Raw genomic sequence first — 24,362 nt, forward strand, 5'->3', positions numbered from 1 at the left:
TAGAGCATACCATATCTTGACCATAACATACCATACTATACCATATCATACCATACCATACCATAGCGTGACATACTGGATCATACCATACCGCACTAGGGCATACCATATCTTGACCATACCAAACCATACCATATTATACCATAGCGTGACATACTGGGTCATACAATACCGCATTAGAGCACACCATATCTTGACCATAACATACCATACCATACCGTAGCATGACATACTGGGTCATACCATACCGCACTAGAGCACACCATATCTTGACCATAACATACCATAGCCTACCAAACAAAGCATGCTCTATTTCTCAACAAAACCTCATCCGTTTGCTCACCCAGGTCAAAAAGCGATCTGTTGGCGACCTCGTTAAGAAAGTCAAAAACCTTGCCCAGCACATCAAGAAGGCGAAGGAGACGAAAGAGAAAATAGAAGCACTTGTTGAAGAAGTATTTGGTAAACTAAAAAGCATCTATTCCGACAACATTGAACCGTTTCAAGACAACTTAAAAAACGTTCAACAAAAGCTACGTTTGTCGTACGACCTCAGTAAGAAATCAAACTTCATTAATCCAAGTTTACAAGCCGTAGATACAGTGGTCGGCGCTATGACCGACTTCACAAAAGTTGCTCAAAATGTCGTTGGCCCGTTAGAGGGGACCGTTTTAGACGTGCTTTCAAAAACCGCGGACTTCACCGACATTTTTGACAACAAACTCAAAAACTACGGAGACAAGGTGAAAAAAGTTTCGGACGAAGTGAACAATTTTCTGGATAAGATCATCTCGTTTTTGAATACGATTCAACTACGTCAGAAGGGGTTGGATATCCGGGAATATAAACCCTGGGACCAATACTCGTATTGCTCGAACGACGTGTGCCTGAGGTTACTCCGCAGATCTTCAAAACTTTACCTAAAAACTGTTTTCCTATGGAAATACCCGCATTTGGACGACCTGTCGTCTTTTTCCAAGTCAGGCAAGTGGCTCGTACCCGGGCTCTTCGACGACTACAAAGTGCGCAGCATTGCGCCATTGTCGAAAAATGAAGTGATCCTGGGCATGCGCGGCGTTGCCTCCAATACCGACAAAGCTTCCCTGTTGGTCGTGGTCGACATAAGATCTTCGAGTAGTCGAATTTCAAAGATCATTCAACTTCAGAATAACGGTCAGCCTTTCACAGGTGACATGGGAGGCCTTGCTGTTGTCAAAAACACGTTCATTTGGACAACCAGTGGAAGTAATCTGTATGGCGTAAAATTATCTGATGTTCGTAACAGCATGTCAAATAGCAGGCCATCCATCATCAATATTGCTAAAACAAAGTCGCTATCACATCAAGCAACCTCGCTTTCTTACGACAGTCGAGACAGTCGAATCTGGGTTGTTGACAGTGGAAGTTTCAAGGTCCATTCCTATGACGTAAGTCCGTTTGGTGGCGTGTTACTGCACAAGCAAACACTCGAGACGGGACAGCACACGCGTGGGTTCGCGATTGTGAGACAATTTGGCGTAAAATATGCAGCGGTGGCCAAGTGCGCGCTGGTTGCTGGCTTCCAATGCAAGTTGGAATTCCATAAAGTCGACACGGGAGTTCTTGACGAATCGACTCTCCATAGAGTTGTGCGAACACCCACTGGCCTGGAAGGCATCCAGGCTGTGGACTCAGAACACCTCGTGACCGCATTCTCAAGCGGAACGTTTTCGGAGAAAGACAAGATCGAGCGGATAGCAGGCGATTTCGAGGACCGCTTTTTCAAATTCAAAGTACCGATTCTCTCAACAGGTTTTGACATCACGGAGAACTGCGTCTACCTCAAAGTAGCCTGGGACTGGATTATACCCGCAAAGCGTTTATTTCCCATCGGTCAAATGATATGCGGGCAACGTCGGAAGCGCAGCGCTCTGGAGAAAGCTTTGGATACCGATGTGTACACCGAAGAACTTGAGGTACATAGGAGGGTTCGACGACAAACAACTGAAAGCGTCCCCTGCTCTTGGAACTTGGAGGGAGAGCCCAAAACAGGTTTGTGCTTTTGTATTTTTGAAATGAAATGGGATTACAAGAATTACTGATTTCTGTTTCATTTCTCAGGTTCCTTTCCGATAATTCCGGAAATCGGCTTCATCGTTCCAGTGTTTGGAATTCCGGTTTATTTCTATTTCGGGGCAGATGCTTATTACTATGCAAACTACAGAATCTCGCTGTGCTTACGCGATAGAGAGGTCCGTCTTGCGATCATTCCAGGGGCGTGGGTGACGGTATACGCGGGGGCGAGCTTGGTGGTGCTGATCGTGGAAGGGGGTGTGACGGTGGAGGCGAAACTACTGGAGACCTACCTTATCCCTGAACTTGCTGTGCGCGTCGATAAATGGCCGTTGCGCGCGTGTTTGGAACTCAAGATGCAAATGACGCCGTTGTCCATTCGCGTCTACCTTTGGTACAGATTCAGATTGTGCATAAGAATCCGAGTAAAGAAATGGTTTAGAATTCGTATTCAAATCCGTTGGTGCAGGAAAAAAACATTTGCGGAATGGAGTTGGTCGTCTAGATCTATTCACAAGACCTTGTTCAGTAATTGCAAACGTGATGTGGACAACACACCCCCCGGTGTTGGAGTATGTAGCGCAAAGCAGGTCGGGAATAAAAAGTATTTCGTTCAATGGCGTGAATTTACCGAGGATACAAAGATTCAGAATTACGTCGTCATCATAGGGTCGATAAGGGGGTCTGGTGATGACCATTATTCCATCCACGGCGAACGACAGAGCTTGCTAGTTTCAGGTCTCGATATCATGCACGGCCGTTCCGTCTACGCTGCAGTTTACGCGTATAATGGTTTTGGATTAAAAAGTCCAGTTGCACATTGCCCTGTTTTCCAAGCCAAGCGAAGATCTCCGATTATAACGTTCGTCCACGATGGTGAAACGTCGGGAGATATCGATTACCAATCGGATACAACAAGCCTCGCTGTTAAATACGGTTTTGTAGGAACATTTGGGGATTTGTCGAGTGTCAAATGGGGGATATCATCGTCACCAAAATGCACTTTGTCTGAAAGCGAGGCTGATATTCTTAGTATGAGAGAGATCGGAGAAAGTCATACCATTAAAAAGACTGGACTCGAGCTCGCTAATGGCGGGAAATATTACATTCGCGTGCAGATTGTAAACCTCCTGGGATTGGCCACAGTGGCATGCAGTGATGGCGTTACCATAGATACGACTCCACCAGTTCCACGTGACTTCACGGTGGGTAAAGACGGTACGGGATTTGTACCTTCGGTAAGACGAATCTCCGGTAAGTTCCAGCATTTCTTAGATATTGAAAGTCCCGTCGTGCGCTACGAGTGGAAGCTTGTTGATGAAGAAACCGGAAATGTGGTCGTACCTTTTAAGACAATACCGCTGACTCAAACGTCACCGTTGCTCGACGGCTTGAACTTGATTTCTGGGAAAAAGTATACAGCTGTGTTGAAAGGAACAAATGCCGCTGGTTTATATTCTACGGTAAACGTTTCAGGCATTATTCCTGACGATACAATCCCGGCATGCAGCGGTCCACCGAGTGACGTCATAAGCTTTGATGACGTAATAGACAAAGATTTTGTACGGCAGCTTAGTAACCTCACTGCAGTGTTTTCGTGTTATGACGGTGAAAGTGGTATCCAGACCACTCGTGCCGCCGTAGGCACTTACCCGGGCGGGGAAAACGTCCACGCGTTTGTCGACATTGGGCAGCTCGCAAGTAGAATATCTGATGACAGCAAGACCACGTGGGTGGCTTTTATTGACGTGAATGTTACGTCATTGGTTCGGTATTACGTCACAATAAAAGTTCGAAATAACGCAGGTCTAGTGAAGACAATGTCCTCAGATGGGATACTCATTGATATAACAGGACCGACGGTGTTACCCAGCTACATTAGAGATGGATATCAAGGGATAGACAAGAAGTTTAGCTCAGGTTTTGATGTGTTTCCAACTCACTGGGAAAACGCATTTGCGGACGCCGAAAGCGGAATCGGAGAATACTTTGTAGGTCTGGGAACAAGTCCGGGATCTGACGATCAATCAGCATTTAGAAGCAATGGTGTGAGCACGCGAGCTATGATCAGCAGTAGTGCTTTGGAAAGTGGTGTAACCTACTATGTAACAGTGATAGCATGTAACCGAGTACGCATGTGCGTGAATGGTAGCAGCAATGGCGCTATGGTCGATTTTATACCTCCCCACACGGGCGCCGTTATAGCTGGTCATACTGGTCCACCTCTGGAAGTCACGTGGATAAACAAAGCAGCATGGGCCCGCTGGCAGTGGTGTCCAGCGGACAAAGCCAAAAAGCAATTCGCTGCCGATACTTGCGACTTATTAAGCTTCTACGACAAACATTCTGGAATTAAACAGTTTGGACTGTCTGTCCTTTCATTCGATACCGCTGAGTTATTGGTTCCCGTCAAGACCGTGGGCCGTGTTGTGATCAGTGGTCTACACGTGGTTATGCCAAATGGTGTATTTTCTGTCGTTGTGGAGGCCGAAGATCGTGCTGGAGTGCGATCGAATGCCATATCAGAATCATTCATCATTGATGCCACGCCACCTCAATTGGTGAAGCTTCACCATGGTAACGAAGATCAACCAATCAGATACACGCGAACCCAACTACACGTCTTCTCGGCGTACTTCGAAATGGTCGAAGATGTATCGGACGTTGCTCGGTACAGTCTCGGAGTGTCGTCGTATCCCGGAGGTGACGATGTCGTACCTTTTGCAACCCACGAACCTGATGTTGTATCGAATGTGATTCGTGTAAATTGGACAGCAAAAACTCCAACAACTTTAGAAAACGGACGAAAATACTTCATTTCAGTAAAGGGCGTCAACTCTGCCGGGTTATTCATAGTTTCCTCATCACCGCCACTAATTTTCGACAACGAGGCACCTTTAGTTGCGCACGTTTTGGACGGTTGGAGCACGCAAGACGCTCAGTATCATTCGTTTCCGACAATATTCCGATTGCACTGGCGAGGAGTGACGGACATTTCCGGCATTGATGAGACCAAAGTTTGCCTCAGCTCCACCCAAGACACTAAAAATTGTGATATCCATCCTATGGTGAAAATCCCAAACTCTCTACACTCCTACTCGTTTACAAATATCAACCTTCAATCAGGGACAAACTCCTACGCACTGCTGCAGCTGAAAGACAACGCAGGTAACCTTGGTAACTATTGGACAGATGGCGTGTTAGTTGACACCAGTCCTCCGGTGAGCGGACGAGTCGCGGATGGCCAAGGCGGAAGAGACATAGTCTACCAACGTGAGACAAACATACTGCACGCAAGCTGGAGTGGTTTTTATGAGAACGAGACTTCGATTCATCATTATGAGCTGGCTTTTGGTACTTCGGAAAATACTTCAGATATTCAACCTTTCACTGATGTTGGTCTGGTCACATCGTCTGCCAGTTCAAACTTGCTTGTCTCAGAACTTAAAAATGGAGTGAAATATTATGCAAGAGTTGCAGCATTCAATACATTAGGAGTTCCCAGCAAGATCGCGACTTCCAATGGAGTATTAGTCGATTCAACTCCGCCTACTTTCTCTTCACCAGTTTCCGACGGAGTTGACGCACACCAAGACCTTGACTATACAAATGACGCGAGTTCGCTAGCTGTACGTTGGAAATGCGACGACCCTGACAGTGGATTGACTCAGACATTCGTCGGGTTTGGAACTCAGCCTGGAGTACAGAACGTTGCAAGCTTTCGGCGTGTACTACCATACCAAACCTCGTACACTCTAAAGAATCTTACTCTCTCCCAAGGCTATAGATATTTTGCGACTGTCAAATGCGTCAACCGAGTTGGTCTACAAAATTCATTGTCAAGCGATGGCGTCACTATGGATTCTACGCCACCGTTGCTTGGTTACTTGAATGACGGCATCAGCGCTCACAAAGATGTTGATTATATTGGGATCGGCCCTCACGTGAGTGCAAACTGGAAATTTACTGACCCAGAAAGTCACGTGGCCAGATACACAATTTCTATCCACGAGATTGCAAATGGAAAGCGTGTCGTAGAACCGTCGGAAATACCCGGGAATAAGCGGAGCGCGAATATTGCTTTGAAAGAAAACGAATTGAAACACGGTCAGAGGTATGCTTTTTCGGTGACGGCTCAAAACGGTGCTGGACTCAATACGACTGGAGTAAGCGATGGCTTCGTTGTTGATGGCACGGCACCAGTGTGTGTAAATGTATACGGTACAACATTGGATGGATCTGAGACTATTTTTGTTGGTCAGACAAGAAAGATCGCAGTTCACTTTGAGTGTAGTGATCAAGAGACGGGGGTAAACACATACCAGTTTGCTATTAAAGACCGCAATACTTCTCAATATATTCTTCCATTTCATAAAATAAAAGGTATCTCAGCGCTCTCGACCCTCGCGGTCGTTGATGGCGCTGGTAAACGGATCCTCAAACTTCAAAATGGCGGACGCTATCAAATCGGCCTGCGCGCCACGAACAAAGTAAACCTTGCGAGAGAGTACTGGACACCAGACGTCATAGTCGATACTACTCCCCCCGTATTTAGCAAAGTTGCAGCATCGTTTAAAGTTCAAAGTGAAAGTATTGAAATCACTTGGAAACTGGTTGACTACGAGAGCGGCGTGGAGTCATTGTCTTGGTCTCTGAATACATCACCCGATGTCGAAAATCCTAGAAACTTCACGGAAATTTCGTACAATTCTTCAAAGCTCGTCATTTCTGGGATTCCATTCAAACTCGGTCAGACTTACTATGTTTACTTCAAAGCTACAAACAAAGCCGGTCGATTTACGTCGTTCGTATCTGACGGTGTCGTGGTTGATCGTACTCCTCCTTCTGCCGGTCGAGTGTCGGCCGATTTCGCAGTGCCGTCGAATTACGATGGTAATCCGAACACCACCGATGGTGCCTCGTTCACAGTGAAGTGGAGCGGTTTCTTCGACCAAGAAAGCGGGGTGAGGGGGTATAGCTGGGCGATAGGTTCATCTGCTGAAAAAACTAAAGTGCTGGGGAGTGCGTTTTACAGAGGAATCAAGTTTACAGGTATAATTCTTGATGTTTTTGTTTTCAGTCAATAATTACTGGTTTCCATGATGATTGGTCTGATAGATTAGAAAAGTATTGCATTGAGAAATCAATGGTCCGGGTTCAATTTCAACTGTGGTTAAGCTAATTTTTCAGCTTGCCAGGTTGGTCAGAAGAGCAGCATCAAAAAGGACGAAATAGCCAGAATAGTGTAATCTAATTTGCCTAGATTTCGTTTGCTCTCTCTGATAAGTCTGATAGTTTGGCACGGTCTCGTAGTTTTGAACTTAGACAAAATGTTCTGCATCATTGATACCTCAATTCCAACTAAACAAAACCTCTTGCCTTTTACTAATATTGTGTCTTACAACAGGTACTCTAAATGGTTACGTTATAAGAGGTCAAACTATTTACACCAACACAAGATACTATGTTTGTATACGTGTCACCAACGGCGCTGGTCTGTCCACCACAAGCTGCTCAAATGAAGTATTGGTGAAGCTGGGCAAACTGACGGCTGGTGTGGTATACGATGGACCGCTGGCTCGGGATATCGACTTCCAACTCGACGACAAGGCTGTTTGGCTTCACTGGACAGGATTCAAAGATCCTGTATACGGCTTAGAGCAATACGCGTGGTGTTACGGACAGGTGACCGCCGCTAACCAATTGAATTGCACAACATCGCTGGCTCGTGTAAAGCCTCCTCTAAAAACATCCACACATCGGTTCCATGGTATATCGCTTCTTCATGGTCAGCGGTACGGCGTCAAAGTGCAGGCGTCGAACCAAAGAGACCAATCAGTATCGGCCTTATCTGATGGCTTCACTGTCGATCGAACGGGGCCTACTGCCGAGGGTTTTAAAGTCGGTGGGTCGCGTGGTACCCGGGTAATTTATGTATTTGATATCTCCCCCCCGATAATTTCTTGGGCAATGAAAGAAAAGGAAAGCGCAATAAAAGAGTACCACTTTGGCATCGGCAGTTCACCCAAATCCGATGACTTGTACCCCTTCACTAAACTGGATGGAAGCCAAAATTCGATGGACCTTGCGAAAATCAAATTTAACTTCACTCACGGTATGTCATTCTTCATCACAGTTATCGGAGTGAATGTGCTGGGACTGGAAACGAGCATGACGTCACCACAAGTGATCGTCGATTGGTTGTCGCCAACGCCAGGCGCGGTTCAAGATGGGAATGGCACGAGTGATGTAGATTTCCAAATTGAAACGAATCGAGTGTCGGCGACATGGAGCGAGTTCCTGGATCCCGAAAGCGACGTGGTGGAGTATTTGTACTGCATTGGCTCTGCGCCAGGTGAGTTTAGGAAGAACGCGTTTGTGGATCTCTGTAAACGCCGACTTAGCAACTCAGTATTGAAAGGAAAAATAGTGAAATTGCAAAATTTTATTGTTTTGCAGATTCGTGCGACGTTACCAACCAAACGTCAGTAAAATTGGAGCTTCACGCAACAACACAAGTAAGACTTAAGGAAGGCGAGATTTACTTCGTCACAGTAACCGCCATTAATGGAGCAGGATTATCAACAACCTCGTCTTCAAACGGTTTCACCGTTGACACCACTCCCCCCGTGATTGAAGGCTTCTCGGCAACGTCCGTCATTGCTGTGAAGCTGAATTTTCCAAATCATGTTACCAATGTTCACGCTGGTCTGCCTAACACCACCACCACCACCCCCGTCAAACCTGACACTGTCACCGGTATTTTAACCAATCCGTACAAGATTTCAGGGAGGTGGGAGGTGGTGTTTGACCTGGAGAGTGAAGTCAAAAGTGTGACCCTCTGTGCCACTACCACTAAGGATGAATGTGATTTAGTTTCCGAGAAATCCGTCGACTCATCTTCTGAGAATTTAGGTTTAGATCTGCCCAACCCACTTCGAACTGGGACCGTGTTTATGTTGAGGCTTAGAGTAGAAAATGGCGCAGGTTTAGTGTCTATTGCATATTCGGGTAGGATAATGGTAGACAGCACACCACCTTTGACAGGGAAAGTCATGGTCGGAAAAAAGAATGCCTTGGTGTTCTTACAAGAAGGGCAGTTTCTTCGTGGTTCGTGGCAAGGCTTTGGAGATCCGGAGAGCAAAATCAACACGTACCAGTGGAGGGTTTGCTCGGCAAGTCAGAGTTCAAAATGCGTATCTGAGTTCGTGAGTGTTGGCTTGAAGACAAGTATTTTCCTAAATGACGTTGGAATTGATCCGGGTACGGAGTATAATCTTGTCATCAAAGCATCAAACTATGCTGAACTAGAAACAACGGCCTTCTCAAATCCCTTCATTCTTGATAAAACCCCGCCCGAATCTGGCATGGTGTTCGATGGTGATGCGTATTTAAAGGATGAAGCATATCAAAGTTCCTCTGAACAAATTTCTGTAAGTTGGAAAGGTTTTCAAGACAAAGAAAGCGGGATCGTCCGCTACGAGATCTGCATTGGCTCAAACTCAGGTCTTTGCGATGTTCGTGGGTTTGAGGACGTTGGCTTGACCACGAAAGCATTGATCAATAACCTTAATCTTACACACAATGAGACATACTATACAACTGTTCGTGGCGTTAACGGAGCCGGTCAAACCAGTTTCGCAAGCTCAAACGGGATTTTCATAGACCTGACGTCACCTGTTGGTGGAGGCGTTCGTGATGGAGACAGTTCCGATATTGATGTGACTGTGCATGATTCGTACGTTAGTTCCAACTGGGATGAATTCCACGATCCGGAATCCGGAGTTTTGAAATACGTCATTTGTGCCGGCACCGTTAAAGGGTCATGTGATATACTACCTCTGACTACAGTGAACCGTGGGCTTGCGTTAAGGTTGCAAGTGAAGCCTATTATAAGTTCCGGGGTGGTTGTGTATACCACGCTCAGAGTTTACAATAAAGCTGGTGGGATAACGGAAGTCTATTCAGATGGATTATTGGTCGACAGCACACCGCCTAACCCAGGGAATGTAAGTTGCATCTTATTTATTTAATGGGCCGCTCTATTACGTTTAAACTCCTTTCCAATATTGGTCTGGTGCGACTACTGTAGGAACCCAAATTAAACTAGTTATATTCGTTCGTAATAGCCTGTTTTAGTGTTACTATAGGAGACACAGAAATACCGCTGGAAACCGTTCAGAAACACTCTTGAAGTATACTTTGGACCTTGTAACAAAAGTTTGGAAGAAAGATAAAATTTGCAGCTCTTTCAACGAGAAAGGTTTTAAGTTTTCTCTTTACTTACAACAAAGGTCTGATCTATATTTTCAGGTGGAAATCACATCACCAAGCTCAACGGTAGGCGACAGAATATACCTGACCTCGAAAAGCTTAATCTGCGCCTCATGGGACACGTTTACTGACAGTGAGACAAACATCGTTGATTATCGTTTTTCACTTTGCTTGGAGCACAGTAAACACAACTGTCCCATCCTTGCACGGGGTCTCAACAACAAAACATCGGTGTGTATTGAAGAGCCAGAGATCACGGAAGGTCAGAGTTACGTCATAAACATCACAGCAACAAACACAGTTGGTCTAAGCTCATCTGCTAATACTCTTGCATTTATTATCGATACAACGGAACCTGACATTGGGGATGTCATGGCATTAAACCCCTTGGGAGAGCAATATGATTTCGTTTCCTCTGCCATTCTTGCGCGCTGGCATGGTTTCATTGACCTCGAGACTGGAATCCGTGGCTATTCGGTGTGTGTAGGTACTGAACCTTTGTTGTGTGATGTAACCAACCTGGTTAGCGCCGGGAGAACGGCGAGTCACGCTTGGTATAATCTGAGTTTGATTCACAGTGAAGAATATTTTGTGTCGATAAAAAGTACCAATAATGCTGGGATTTCTACCAATCTCACGGCTTCGCAACCTATTGCTGTAGACAAAACGGGTAAGTTTACTTACTAAGATTTCTAGCTTCACTCTTATTGAATTGCACCAAATCCAAAATGTTTACTCTTGTAGTCCAATTTGTCTCTCATACGTTATACTCATTCCTATAGCTCCACCATTGAGTGATGTTATCGACGGCTCTGGAGAAGCCGGAGATATTGACTACCAACAAAGTCGCACGCACGTGTCTGCTTCGTGGTTTAACGTTGAAGATCCCGAGAGTGACATCATCACCCTCACGTGGTGTGTCGGATCCAGGCCTCGATCATGCGACCTGCGTCCCAGGACCTCGTTGGACGTTACCGCAACTAAATCATCGACGTATCTGAAGCAACCAATGAAAAACGGGGAAAGGTATTACGTCACAGTCACAGCAATTAATGGCGCAGGTTTGACCACTGTGATGGTATCAGATGGTGTTACAGTTGACTACACACCACCACGTGTTGGGATGGTTATTGATGGTCAAGGTGATGATGTTGATTATCTCAAAGGTGGTGACACTGTCTACGCTCGATGGTCTCAATTTGAAGATCCAGAAAGTGGTATTAATTCATACCAGTTTGCTCTATGTGAAAAAGAAAATATGACAGCTTGTCCAACAGCGTTTTCCGACACGGGACTTCAGACCAACATAAGCTTATCAGGTAGGTCGTTTTAAATTTTGGCTTCTTGTTTAAGTCCAAGAGGCTGTTATTCCAATAGTTATTCAGGAGAGACACAAGAATTGATCATTTTTCACGTTTCCTCAGGGACGGAGTTGCAGAGCGGTAGAGAATATGTGATTATAGTTCGTGCTATAAATGTGGTTGGTTTAAGGACGGATGCCACATCAGATGGATTCACTGTTGACACAACAGCACCTGTGTCTGGGCGAGTCGTGATTGTCGTTCCATCACCAAGTAACTTCGATATCCATCAGATCACGGCAAGGTAACTTGAAAGTAGAAAAATCTCTGATCCAACTTTATAGACAGCGGGGTGCCCTATCAGTCTTAAAACTGGCTTTTCTAGAGGTCCAGAAAGGATCCTTTGTTGTTTATCTAATACAGCACAGCAGTGAAACTTTTGATGGAGTAACGATGCTATAAAATCAACCTACTGAGCCCTTATTTCCCTTTTCCTGAGCGTAAAACTGAGTGAAAGTATTTTTTACAGATGGGAGGACTTCATGGATGCTGAGTCAGATATCTCTCAATACGAAGTCTGCCTCGGCACAGGACAAGAGGAATGTGATGAGATTGAGTTCCAGTCCGTTGGTTTGAGCATGAATTATACTTTCACTGGCCACAAATTACGTCATCAGGAGACATATTACGTCACGGTCAGAGCAACAAACAATGCAGGAATGTCTGCATTTGCAACGTCGAATGAAATAAAGATTGACGTCACTCCGCCACTACCAGTAAAACAAATGAGTGGCATTTCGTCTGATCTGGACGAGATCTGTGTCAATGCGGTCTCGGAAAGATCTTGCAATAAGACTAAAACAGGTAATTGTTGACTTGCCATTGTTGAATTATCTTTTCTCCAAATAAGATTCCAGTTAAGATAATCGTTTGTTGTTCCAGGTTTACTACAGAAGATACCATGAGTCCACAACAGCCAGAGACCGACACACTAACTAATTGCCTTTTGAAACTTTTCTATTTTAGATACGAAAGAGAGTGCCCAAATAACGATTTCTTGTGCAAGTGATTTGATCAAGGCCTCGTGGCTGGAACATGAAGACAAAGAATCTGGCATTGTTTTGATCGAGTGGTGTGTTGAGAGCATAAACAATTTGTGCAACATACAACCTTGGCAAGAAATACCGACCAATCTACTATCGAAATCTGCTGTTTTCCCCTCACTTTCTACCCTAACTAGTGTCCGAGTTGTCGTTAGAATCACCAATGGTGTTGGCAATAAAGCAGTGCTCGAATCCGCCGCATGTAACCCGGTGAAGAGCTTCCCTGCTGAGCTCCGTGTTACTGAAGTGATTAACTTGAACCACTCAATGACCGATATAGATTACCAAACCGACACCGAAGGGATTATAGTCACGTGGTCGCCCAGCACCGTAACGTCATATTCTCGTGTCCAGGCCGCATTAACCGAGCCGAAAGAAGACTTGAACATCAGTGATTCGCTGCATCAGATATGGAGCGGTGAGCCGTTTGCTTACGAGTTCGTGGATATTCCTCGAGGAAAGGAACACATCAGATTCAGTGGGGAGAAGATTAAACCATACAGGAAATACCGCCCGGTGATCAAACATTGTAACAAGGATGGTTTGTGTAGAGATTCCTTCGGAGATGGGGTTGTGATAGTACCTGATGCACCACCAGCTGCACAGGTAACCATCATTTACCACAATTGATCACTATTATCCTTCAGGTGTCTACATTCGGAGGCAGTGGTTCAAACCTAGTTTCGCATAATTCTTTAGTTTGTTTTTCTGCATTTTCCGCTCAGCTACACAGAAAGCCTTAGCAGGTCGCTTAGTCAAGGTTAATATCGAAAGCTAGTTCTTACCAGGGAAAAAACTAAAATAGCTTTACTTTATCATTGTCTACATTGCCGGTTTAACTTAAGGGGAAGCAAGCTGCGCGCGTTAGCCAAACTCCGACATCTTAACGTCCCCTATCTATTCTCTTTCTACCAGGTAAACACCACGGATGCATTTGTTGGTACGGAACAGAAACGATGGCAGGAATTCATCAATATTCCTAGTTTGTCCCGAAGTTTGGTTGAAGATACGTATTTCCTTCCTGATCCATTCAGCGTTCTTATCAAAGCAAACCTAGAGGACCCGAATGCGAATGAAGTTTTGAAACAACATATCAGAGTTACCGTCCAAGCTAGCGTTTACAGGATCACCTCCGGCGCCAATGAAACACGAAACGAAACGATTGATATTCGACATATTTTTGATCATTCTCATATACACGATGACGCTGATGTTTGCTGTGAAAGGACGAACAAGGAGCCCCGTACAGTTTACCCTGATCAACAAATTAAACCCGTTCGAGAAACAAAGGAATTCGGTTCGTCTGTGAGTTCTTTGAAAGACAGCTTAATTATAGCATCATCTCAAAATTCTGCATACGTTTTCTCGAAAGGATCCTATGAAAGCACACCTGTTACTTTAGTAACGTTCAACTCAACTATGAATGGAAGTTTTGTGAAAGTTAAAGGGTTCAAAGATATTGCTTTGATATCAGGCGACGGAAAACTGTTCTTGTACAAAATAGATACTGAAGATCTAGCTCGAAGTGCACGGATTTTAACAATAACTAATTGCAACCAGACGACTACAGGCCCACCCGAACAATGTGCCGACAACGACCGATGGTCTTTTTCGGAAGACGTCGGAAAGGAGTTTGCTTACGACGGTGATGAAATGATTGCTGTCAGCGGAAGGCATCCACAACATGGGTACGGCGTTGTTGCTATATTTAGAAATGACTCTAATATCTGGCGATTGGAACAAGTACTGGGATCGCAAGAGAACGACTCGTCGTTTGGAAAGGCCGTCTCGATGAATAAAGATTTCCTAGTGGTGGTAGGTTCTGGAATATATGTACATACAAGAATTCCAGACGGTTCATGGCAAAATAACACAGTTCTTTCCATGAAATTGTACAATGAAGTTCCAGACAATATCTACTTAACGGAGCGAAATGAATTATTCCTTCTGTCGACCTCAGACAGAACATTGAAAGTTTTTGAATTGCGACTACCCGCTTTTGCGGTGAGAAGATGCGAACACGTTCTTTCAGTACTTGTTGAATTGAGTGGAGATTTCGACGTGTTTGAAGGTAATACCAGTGTTTTTGCAATCGGTATCATGTTTGAGGGTCACGACGGAGCTGAGTTGGGTGTTTATGAACCTGGGAACAGGTGCGCAAAGATCGGAAGAGTGCTGACTAAAAATGGTCTTCGTTTTGATGATGGTAAGGCAACGGCATCCGTTGCAATCACAGGGCGACACGTTGTGATCGGCAGTCCAGGTTTACACACGTGGCCGAGCGATTACGTGGATGCGGGGACTGGACGCGTGTATGTGACGTCAGTCTGTTCACGGAATTTCGTACGTAGGAAGGTGTCCGAGCTTGGACACAAAGAGACAGTGGAGTGTGTCGCTTGTGGCGATGGGGAAGAGGCATACCCGGGATTTGAGGAGAAATGTGTGAACTGTAGCCGGAGTATTTGTTTGGAAAACTCGGAGGATCTTAGATTCAGGGTTTCACATTGTGATAAATATCCTTGTGGGTTGCATAATAATCGTAGAATACGCCAGAATATTTATCGAGCTAATCGTACCGTCACCGAGTCTGCGCCGAGCTTTGGTGAAGATGGATATTACCTTCCTGGATCAGAGCAGAGCTATTACATTAGGATCACTCAGAAGTCGGCTTCAGGGCGCACGACTACCTCCGACAGCTTTCCGTTCTCTCTGGACAACACCTCGCCCGAACCTGGGTCGGTCTACGACGGCTTGGGTAGCGACGAAAACCGAAACTGTTCCGCGAATACGACGCTGAGTTCCGAGCACCAATGCTCGAGCCGAAGTTTCTCGGAAACTGATTTGGATTTCACGAACAACACCGCGTCCATCAGTGCTCGTTGGATCGATTTTCGGGACAACGAGAGTGACATTGAACATATGTTCTGGTGCATCGGTTCCAGGCCACTTCGAGATGACATCATGGGGTGTGAAAATGCAACGAACCATCCTAACCGGACTCTGACAGGACTGTCGCTGCAGCACAATGATTCCTACTATGTGACAGTGTTGGCATGTAATTATGCTGGATTATGTACGGCCAAATCAACTGATGGCGTTTTGATCGACACCACGCCACCCGTTATACATTACGTCAGAGATGGACTGATCGGTCCAGATATCGATTTCCAGGTCAGTTGGCTTCCATAGAAGTTTTGTGACGAATCTCAAACCAAAATTTTGTTGTGAATTCTAACCTTCAGTGTTGGTTCCGCGACAATTGATATACAAATTTTTCAAATTACATTCAACTTAGAATTTTTTTTTTGATTTATTGCAGGTGCATAATATATCAAAGTTTTCTTTTAAATTTTCCTCTCCCATGTTAGAATGCTACATCACGACGCCCGTTTTTGTAAATAATTGTTAAAATTGAGAGATCCTTGTGACTTATCTAGGTATTCACGAATATCATATTTGGCAACTGGGCAGCGGAGGATCCAGAGAGCGGCATAGTTTCGTACGAGGTCGGCTGGGGCTCGTCTCCGGGACTTGACGACCTCTGGGAGTTTCAAGAGATCGGAAACGGCGCCGCGTATTATGCAAAATTCAAACACGGAGATCTTGTGAAGGGGAATAGATATTACGTCACCGTAAAAGCCATAAACGCTGCAGGATTGGAGTCTGAGCCTGTTTCCTCGAATGGCATCGTGGTTGGAAAGACAGAATTTGTCTTTGCGAAGAATGATTCCGGGTCATTTTTCTTCGATACCATGAATGTGAACTCCAACGAGACACGAGAAAAGGAGTCGGGTATTGGTAATACATTTGGAACTTTAGATGTTCCCTCTGGAGCCGTCGAAGATGAAGTGAAATTTCAGGTTTATAGTCTTGGAAAAAAAGAGTTGAACAATGGAACCGACGATAATACGACAGTTGTTGATCCTGCGGTCATGAAACCACCAAAGGTAAGAAAGACACAGTCGTTGTTTTCACTGTAGGATACCACCTACACTAGACCACCACGTTTGAGAAATCTTTCTTACCTAGGTAGTTCAGACACAAACCATGAAAGCTTATTGTAGAATACTACCTACACTAGACCACCACGTTTGAGATATCTTTCTCAGCTGGGTAGTTCAGTCACAAATCACGACTGCTTATTGTAAAATACTACCTACACTAGACCACCACGTTTGAGTTCAAGGTTGGATCCTTAAGTCCGCATTAAAATTTTCCTTTTTACCAATAGCATTTCAAATTGGGCAACTACAGTTTCCAGATCAAAGCTTACGAACCAGAAAACAATACTTTGCAAGACAAATATCGTTTCAAGAAACCGATTACCATCTCGTTGTTTTACGACGTCGATCAAATGTTAAAAGGAAACAAGAAAACTGTCAGCAATGAAGTAACTAACAATGATATCGACCCCGTGCTGCTGTTATGGGACACTAAAAATCAAACATGGTAAGTATGGATAAGAAATATTATTTGCTCGGAGTGTTGAATTAAATCGCTTTATCGAATATATGTACTTGTGAAAACAAGCTTTTAAATGTTGTTTTCTTACAATTTCTAGGTTCGATGCAGCGAAAACCTGCCCTGAGCCATGGAGCTTCATCGATCACGCAGCAAAACTTCTCAAAGTCCACGTCTGTCATTTGACTCAATTTGCACTATTCTGGACGTTCAAAGCGGAGAACGGGATTATAGAATTTCACAAAGACATCAATGGTTTGTTTTTAACGTAGCAATTGCTAAATTTACTTATACAGAATGATCCTATCTGTTCTAAGTTGCTCTTCCTGAAGGTTCAGTTTCGTCACAGGAATATATCTGTCTAACTTGTTAGTAAACGGTGTCAAAGACGAGGCTTATTTAGAAGTGCTTTAAAATAACTTTTCTAATACGCTAACAAGCAATATCGACTGTTTCTTTCAGATTCCTTGACTAGCGAGTCAAAACACGCCAAATTCGAGGGAGACAACAACACTATCATTTACGACCCCGAGCAATATGGCGGTGAGATGATCCTCAACATTATACGACGCAAGGGCTCTACGGGTAGCATCAACATCACGTGGGCTGTCACCAGCCAACCAGGTGCCAGCATTCCATTCACCTATTCCCCAATGGGAGGTCAGCTTAGTTTCCTGGAAGGCCAATGGAATACATCGATTCATCTGAAGTTTAACAACTTTCCATCCAAGATGAGTGAAGTCATATTGTTTGTGGAGTTTTTGAACGTATCTGGAGGTGCGATGCTGGGGAATGTACGCAAATTGAGAATCGTTTTTCCTGCTAAGGTCGAGGAAACGGAGGACAGCAATGTTATATTGGAGATCGTAGTCCCATGTATCGTTGCTGCTTTGGTGGTCATTGCCATAATAGCTGCTGTCATTTTTGTCAGAAAACGCCGCAGGTAAGCTGATGGTAATAATGATGATAATGCATTGGTAATATCGATTGATGATAATGCATTGGTAATATCAATTTATTATAATGCATTGGTAATATCGATTGATGATAATCCACTGATAATATCAATTTATTATAATGCATTGGTAATATCGATTGATGATAATCCACTGATAATATCAATTTATTATAATGCATTGGTAATATCGATTGATGATAATGCATCGGTAATATCGATTGATGATAACGCATTGGTAATATCGATTCATCCGTGTCGATAATTTATTATTGAAAAGAATGATAAGAGCGACGTCTTTGACTAGAAAGTTAATCAATTTTCATGCAACCTCTCTCTTCTTCTTACAGGCAAAAACTTGAGCCAGCATTCAAACGTGGAGACAATCCTATCTACGGACAAGTGTAAGTACTTCCTTTAAGCAACGTAAAGAACTTTTCCAACAGGTTATCCAATAATAAATATCATGCATGCTCACTCCAGCTTCAGTCCTGACCCCTTCGCCTAGATAGCACAAAACCGGGGACTGGTTGTACGAAGGTATAACAAGATCAGATCAAGAGAAACATCATGTAGGGCGCAATCTTTTACGAATGTCAAAGAGTATGCGCGAAAGAGTTGGGTCCAGTTCTAGACATACAGAGAAGGTTATCCTGCTAGCTGTATATTTACAATAGTCCTTATTGCTTTTTCATTATAGCATCAGTCGAACTGATGGCCTTCGCGAACGACCGGAACAGACCGCCGAAACGTCGTTCACCCGAGACAAAGGTCACGATAATCCGGGCCAAGACCACGACCCCTCCCACTGAGAGGAAGATTGTAGACGTAGGGGATTTTTGCGGGAATAATTGGATGTCCTGTAGTAATGGTGGAAATCGAGACAATTATTTCAATTGTATTATAAACTAGACTGAGAGTATACCCTAGGGAAATAAGGGTTATGCATAATGCCTTTTAGGCTGCAGCATCAAAATGAGACCAGTTGAATAGCGTTTGAAAATAATAACTTTCACCAAAAAGACAAAATATTTAGCGTGATTCATTCAGCGGGCATTTGATCATATTTAAATGTTAATTCGCGCTTTATAACTTTTAATTATAATTAATTGTTGAATAAAAATTAATATCGACTAACAACCACCCTGAAAATATACTCTGCCCAGTCCCTACATGGCCAAATTCAAATGGTGGCTGAAATTCCAAAAATTCAATTGTTTGGAATTATATTTGAAGTTGCATCGGTTCCACAGCTAAATAATACACATAATTAGATTCCTTGTATTGAGAAGAAGCTTTTTATCTGCATTGCATAGCTGTACTCTTTATATTTCGCCCATTAAAAAATTTGAAAACTGATGTGTCCAAATATAAGTGAAATATTCCAAATATTAAGATGATTTCACTCAATGCAGTACAGATGCAGTAGATTTAACTGTAAATGAATGAGAAGACAATCAAATTGCACACATCAATGTTGTTTAGAAGGCAGTTAAACAGGCTAGAAATATTTCTAAGCAGCATTTCTAGTTTTGTCATACCTTTGTACACACTCTTATCTGTGCCAACAGATATACCACAATATGACAGGTGGTTAGGAGACCCAAATGTTGTTAGGAAATCACCTTTAATTGAAAACATTTTAAGCAATTTGATTTAGCACATGCTTATGAGGCATTTCTGAAACTATAAAATAACACACACACACACACACAAAAACATTTGAAACTCGCTTGCAATTTTAAGACAAATGGTATTGGTGTAGAAAGTTGGTTATATTGAGTGAGGTGCATGCTTGCAAGGACCAGCATAGATGAAAATCATGCTTTAAGTATAATATATACATGTAATACTGAGTTAATGTTTATGGATCTTTTATTACAATGACACACCTAGATTTTCAACATCATAATATAAATCATAAGTTCTTAGGTAGACTCATCAACCCAATCTGAAGAATTGCCTGGGGTCTCAACCAAGACAGTGCCCTCTTCATTTGTTGTATTAATCCTAGTCAAAAAAGCTTGTAACAATTTTTTGTTTAAGTGATCTGTTTGTGTTAGTTCATTAGTGACTTGCTCTGAATTTTCTTCTGATGACCCACTATTTATGGCATCTTGTTGTCCCTCATTGTCCACTTCCATCACATTGGTATCAACCTCTACCATCTCATTACCACCATCATTTGTCGTCAATTTTTTATCAACCATCCTGTTGTTCACTTCCTGCTTGCAAAATTCACTTCAAGACGCAATTTTAACTTGAAAACACTTGAAATTCTAATTGCAGTAACTCAATTGTCCCAGACTCAATACGAAATATTTAAAAACGTAAAATTTGAACCAGGAAAATGTCGTTTTCTATGTTTAGATTCAAAGGTCATCAAATCATTCAAATGTTTGATTTTGTTCGGCCGACTTTCGGATAATGCTCGTAATATGCCGTAAGCATAGGTTAATGAGAAATCAGTGAGGTCAATATAAAGTTAATTGTTACATAGGTGCTGTGAAGTGCTGTGTATTTTAAATGTGATTGGTTCATTCGTAGTCACATGACTTTAAATAAATGCAATGTTTCCCGCCAGGGAAACAAGTGAAAAATTGTTGCCCGCTTCTTGTCATAACAAAGTTTTTTGAAATGAAATTGTCGTGTAATTGTATGTTTTTGTTCCTATATAACAAAACACTTAATGTTCGCAACACATCGGGGAAATAATGAGTTTGTTTTCCTTCAAGTCTCAATGTTTCCTTCGACTTTCGTTTTTGTTGCCTAAATCAAAAGTTGGTCTATTATGCTAAAGTCCATTCAGCGCATGCGTACATTTGTTCCCTCTTAAATTACCCCCTTATTCATATATATTTATATTGCTGGTTTGTTTTGATCAATTTTGCTCAAAATATGGGGCTTTTTTCTCATCTTCCTCTACAACAGATAGCGGTGGCGAGTGTTCTTGGTGTGCTGAGTGGAATTTATATATTTGCTCCAGGAATCATTGCGTTTTCAAATAACATAAAGGACAAAAACATTGATGATAACGGTCATGCTCAAAGTAATATACAAGATGATATAGCAGAAACGAAGAAAGAAACTGCATAGGTGTTGATATGAGATGGGCTATAATAAAGTGAAATACCTCAGCTTTAAGAAGAGCCATGATTTTTGCAACAACAGGGAGTAGAGTCAGTGAACATGGATGGTGCCATGGTGGTCTCCTAGTATTTCATGAACAGTTTATTTATTGTCTAATTGTCTTCATTGAAACTTCACTGACCTGATAATACATAATACATATTGTATATATAAATATAGCAAGCAATATAGAAGCATTACTACCAATCATACCTATTAATAAGACGCTAGAATTAAACTCCCAAAAGCTCCAATTGAAAACAATTATAGATAACACAATAATATAATATATAATTTGATACATATATAATTGTTTTCTAGATAATTCAACTAATTTATGTGGTTAATTACTTCAGTTTAGGCATCAATTATCCTGTGCAAGTCCTGTTCCTTTCCCCAGTTGCACGTTTTTTGTAAGAATGTATCATGTCTTAGTGTTTGTAATGTTTTGCTTGTACATGTTCAAATTGTTATGAAAACATAGGTGAATATCAATAAATAAATAAACAACTTGTAACAATGTATGTATCTCCTTAGATGCATCTGTGATGCAGACTTGATATCTTAGGTTCTAAATCAGTCCTAAAGTTGCGAGCCTATACTCAAGTTAATATGCCCTACTGATATAAGTATTTTCTAATGTTCTTCGTCTCTAGAAACATGTTATTCTAGCTTCGCTTTTGTAAACACAGTTATACAAAATACTTTGAACTCAAATTTGATATAATGTAATGGTTTCACCATTGGTGTTTTATTATCTCAGATTGTTATTTAATGTCAAAATATCTGAGAAATGTTTTGAGACTAAGTAACCAAAATAATTTCCCAGGCAGGTTCCTACGCTGAGCAGGTCAATCAGTTTGGTTTTATGGGACTAAATCTTCCGAATTAGTTCATTTCTGACAGAGTACAATAATCATAGCATATAAATGCTACCAAGAATCATATGTAGTCTATATATAGGTCTACCTACCAAATGATTTGATTGAGATCACTTAATGGTGAATACAAGTAGAACTGTCGAGTTGAGCAAGCTATATAATAGATCAGAACACAACGTCAATGTTGCTCAGGGGGGAGGGGGGGGGGGTGGTCTTACCATTCCATTCCAAAGATTTTGGAAAATTGTCATTTTAAATAGTTTATAGAATAGATAAGTCAATGGTGTTACACAAAGACCGAGAAAACTAGATTCCACAGTACCATTGTGTTCCAAATCTATGGCCATTGTTGGAAAACCACAAGTATACTGCTTGTCGGGAATTTTCACAAAATGAATCCTTTTAATATAATTGTAATTTGTAGCCCATTCTACTACGAAAGCTGAATAGCGCGCTATTCACCGGACACTGTTCTTTTCTAGCCCAAAATTTGTAATTTTACAGCTTTTTCGACGACTTTTTTACAAAAGTTGAAAGAATCACCATCCGATGCATAGCGCTATCCAGCTTCCCTGAGATCATTCTAAGCAAATAACGGACATTTTGCATAGTCTTCCAAGTTACCATGGTCTTGTATTATGAAATTTTTTCTCCCGTCTTTAATTCGACCAATTCATTTGTGCCAATAAACTGGACGGACCTTCCATGAGTCATTGTCAAACCACAACAATGCATTTATTAAAGTTACAATTATCATAAGCGATGCGGGCAAACTCAAAGATACGCGGCCGACATTAAAAGCGCGCTAAAAGGATTACGCGTATCGAACGGTCTTCAGGCAGATCCTATGCAGAAAAGTGTATGCTGGATATTAACAATATGAAGCGGTTCACCTTGATTTGTGCACTCCTTGGGATCTGGTCACAGTTAACAAGTGGTAAGGTGAAAAAAACACCAAGTTTGCAGCGATAGATTTAAAGTAAATGCGTTTATATTGTGATACTATTTGGCGTGAGTGCATTTATCGTTATTTATCGTTATAATTTCTGTGTTTACACGCTGTGCAGGGCTGACGTTTGATTGAATTAGTATCCGATACAGATTGCCGATGGAATTTGTACTTACAGGGGATACTTATACGATCTATATATTGCCTGTAACCAAGAAACCCACACTCAAACTCGCTGAGTGGTAGATCTCATTTAGGTCGCAAGGATTCCAAAACGGTATTTCCATTTTCCGCTGCAAAAGGGGCTCGATTTTCAATGCTTTACCTTTAAATATTTGCATGCATTGATTAAGAAACGACTATCTTATTGATCAATATGAACAGAATTTCCATGTCATCTTCAATGAGTGTGAGGTAGCTTCTTGAATAGAGTTCTTATATATCTGCGTGTGAGTAAAGCCTAAAGATGTGTTAAAGGTAACGCGCTTTGTTTTGTCCCAAAATATATACCGTTCATTGCAAACACAGGTCTATAGATTCAGGAGACAGTGTGTCACTGTGTCTGTATGATGATGAAAGTTACCTTTGGCCGTATAAGGATGCCTCGTTAAAATTTGGACCAAAAATCAGTTACAAGAGGCGAGGAATCCAATCTTCGTCTATCTTGCCTCATAATTTGGTTTGAAATTGAACATTTCATCCTATCACGAATAACTCTCCAGACAAACATGGATGGCTTGGATTTTCAAAAGCGGCGCCCTCCTGCTTAATCAGACTATTGAAATAAAAAAAATGATAAATTAAATTTGCGCCTTGTATAGAAGCTTTGAAGATGGATTAGCCTTAGGACAATGTTATCTTGAACATCAATTAGTTCGGTGTTTAGGTATCATGAAGTTTTGGCTTGGGAAATAATTTGCTAAAGGAGATATTCTTAATGGCAGGTGTAAAGTAGTGGGTAATTTGAAAAATCGAGTGTTAGGCATACATTTACTACATTATATGGATTAGGTTTTCAGCTGTGAGCTTGTTATGGGTGAAACATGAAGAAACTCCTGTGAGTGAAAAAATTGTAAGACTATGAATGAAGCATGTGTAAGACTAGAATGACCATGAATGATTGTTTAGTCATTCAGACTATGAATGACTGTTTCCAAGGCAAACTAATGTCGAACAAGCAAACCTTACGAAATGAGATTTAAATAATTGCCTATATCACCGTTTAAATCTCTCTGTTTGAGCCAGACGCTTGTTTGG

At 42.3% G+C, this 24,362-nt stretch overlaps 2 protein-coding genes across 5 annotated transcripts in view; one reads left to right on the top strand and one right to left on the bottom strand.

The window, feature by feature from the left end:
• The window catches only part of LOC114522434, a 28,255-nt gene extending 9,140 nt beyond the window's left edge, over nucleotides 1-19,115 (top strand). The window contains exons 5-20 of the mRNA XM_028543111.1: nucleotides 348-2,031; nucleotides 2,101-7,104; nucleotides 7,460-8,407; nucleotides 8,512-10,061; nucleotides 10,366-10,996; nucleotides 11,109-11,645; nucleotides 11,751-11,931; nucleotides 12,157-12,491; nucleotides 12,654-13,336; nucleotides 13,646-15,901; nucleotides 16,168-16,677; nucleotides 16,962-17,179; nucleotides 17,292-17,446; nucleotides 17,654-18,134; nucleotides 18,497-18,550; nucleotides 18,847-19,115. Coding sequence (XP_028398912.1) covers nucleotides 348-2,031; nucleotides 2,101-7,104; nucleotides 7,460-8,407; nucleotides 8,512-10,061; nucleotides 10,366-10,996; nucleotides 11,109-11,645; nucleotides 11,751-11,931; nucleotides 12,157-12,491; nucleotides 12,654-13,336; nucleotides 13,646-15,901; nucleotides 16,168-16,677; nucleotides 16,962-17,179; nucleotides 17,292-17,446; nucleotides 17,654-18,134; nucleotides 18,497-18,550; nucleotides 18,847-18,958 — 15,339 coding nt within the window. The 3' untranslated portion in view covers nucleotides 18,959-19,115. The remainder of the gene's footprint in view (nucleotides 1-347; nucleotides 2,032-2,100; nucleotides 7,105-7,459; nucleotides 8,408-8,511; nucleotides 10,062-10,365; nucleotides 10,997-11,108; nucleotides 11,646-11,750; nucleotides 11,932-12,156; nucleotides 12,492-12,653; nucleotides 13,337-13,645; nucleotides 15,902-16,167; nucleotides 16,678-16,961; nucleotides 17,180-17,291; nucleotides 17,447-17,653; nucleotides 18,135-18,496; nucleotides 18,551-18,846) is intronic.
• Nucleotides 1-24,362, bottom strand: part of LOC114522438 (tRNA:m(4)X modification enzyme TRM13 homolog) — a 53,651-nt gene that overhangs the window by 6,763 nt on the left and 22,526 nt on the right. The window contains exons 14-18 of one of the 4 annotated variants that reach the window (XR_003686901.1): nucleotides 23,689-23,880; nucleotides 22,249-22,309; nucleotides 21,280-21,417; nucleotides 19,688-19,771; nucleotides 19,478-19,581 (exon numbers count right to left, since the gene is read on the bottom strand). Coding sequence is in view for 1 of the 4 variants with exons in the window: in XM_028543114.1 (XP_028398915.1) it covers nucleotides 23,872-23,880 (9 nt within the window). In the remaining 3 variants the exon portion in view is untranslated. Of the gene's footprint in view, nucleotides 1-19,477; nucleotides 19,582-19,687; nucleotides 19,772-20,800; nucleotides 21,418-22,248; nucleotides 22,310-22,462; nucleotides 23,881-24,362 lie in introns of those variants that run through there. The other 3 variants (XR_003686902.1, XR_003686900.1, XM_028543114.1) reach the window with 3 other exon arrangements.

The sequence above is a fragment of the Dendronephthya gigantea genome, unplaced genomic scaffold (genome assembly GCF_004324835.1).
Source record: "Dendronephthya gigantea isolate DGI-Jeju-01 unplaced genomic scaffold, DenGig_1.0 000023F, whole genome shotgun sequence".
NCBI lineage: Eukaryota > Metazoa > Cnidaria > Anthozoa > Malacalcyonacea > Nephtheidae > Dendronephthya > Dendronephthya gigantea.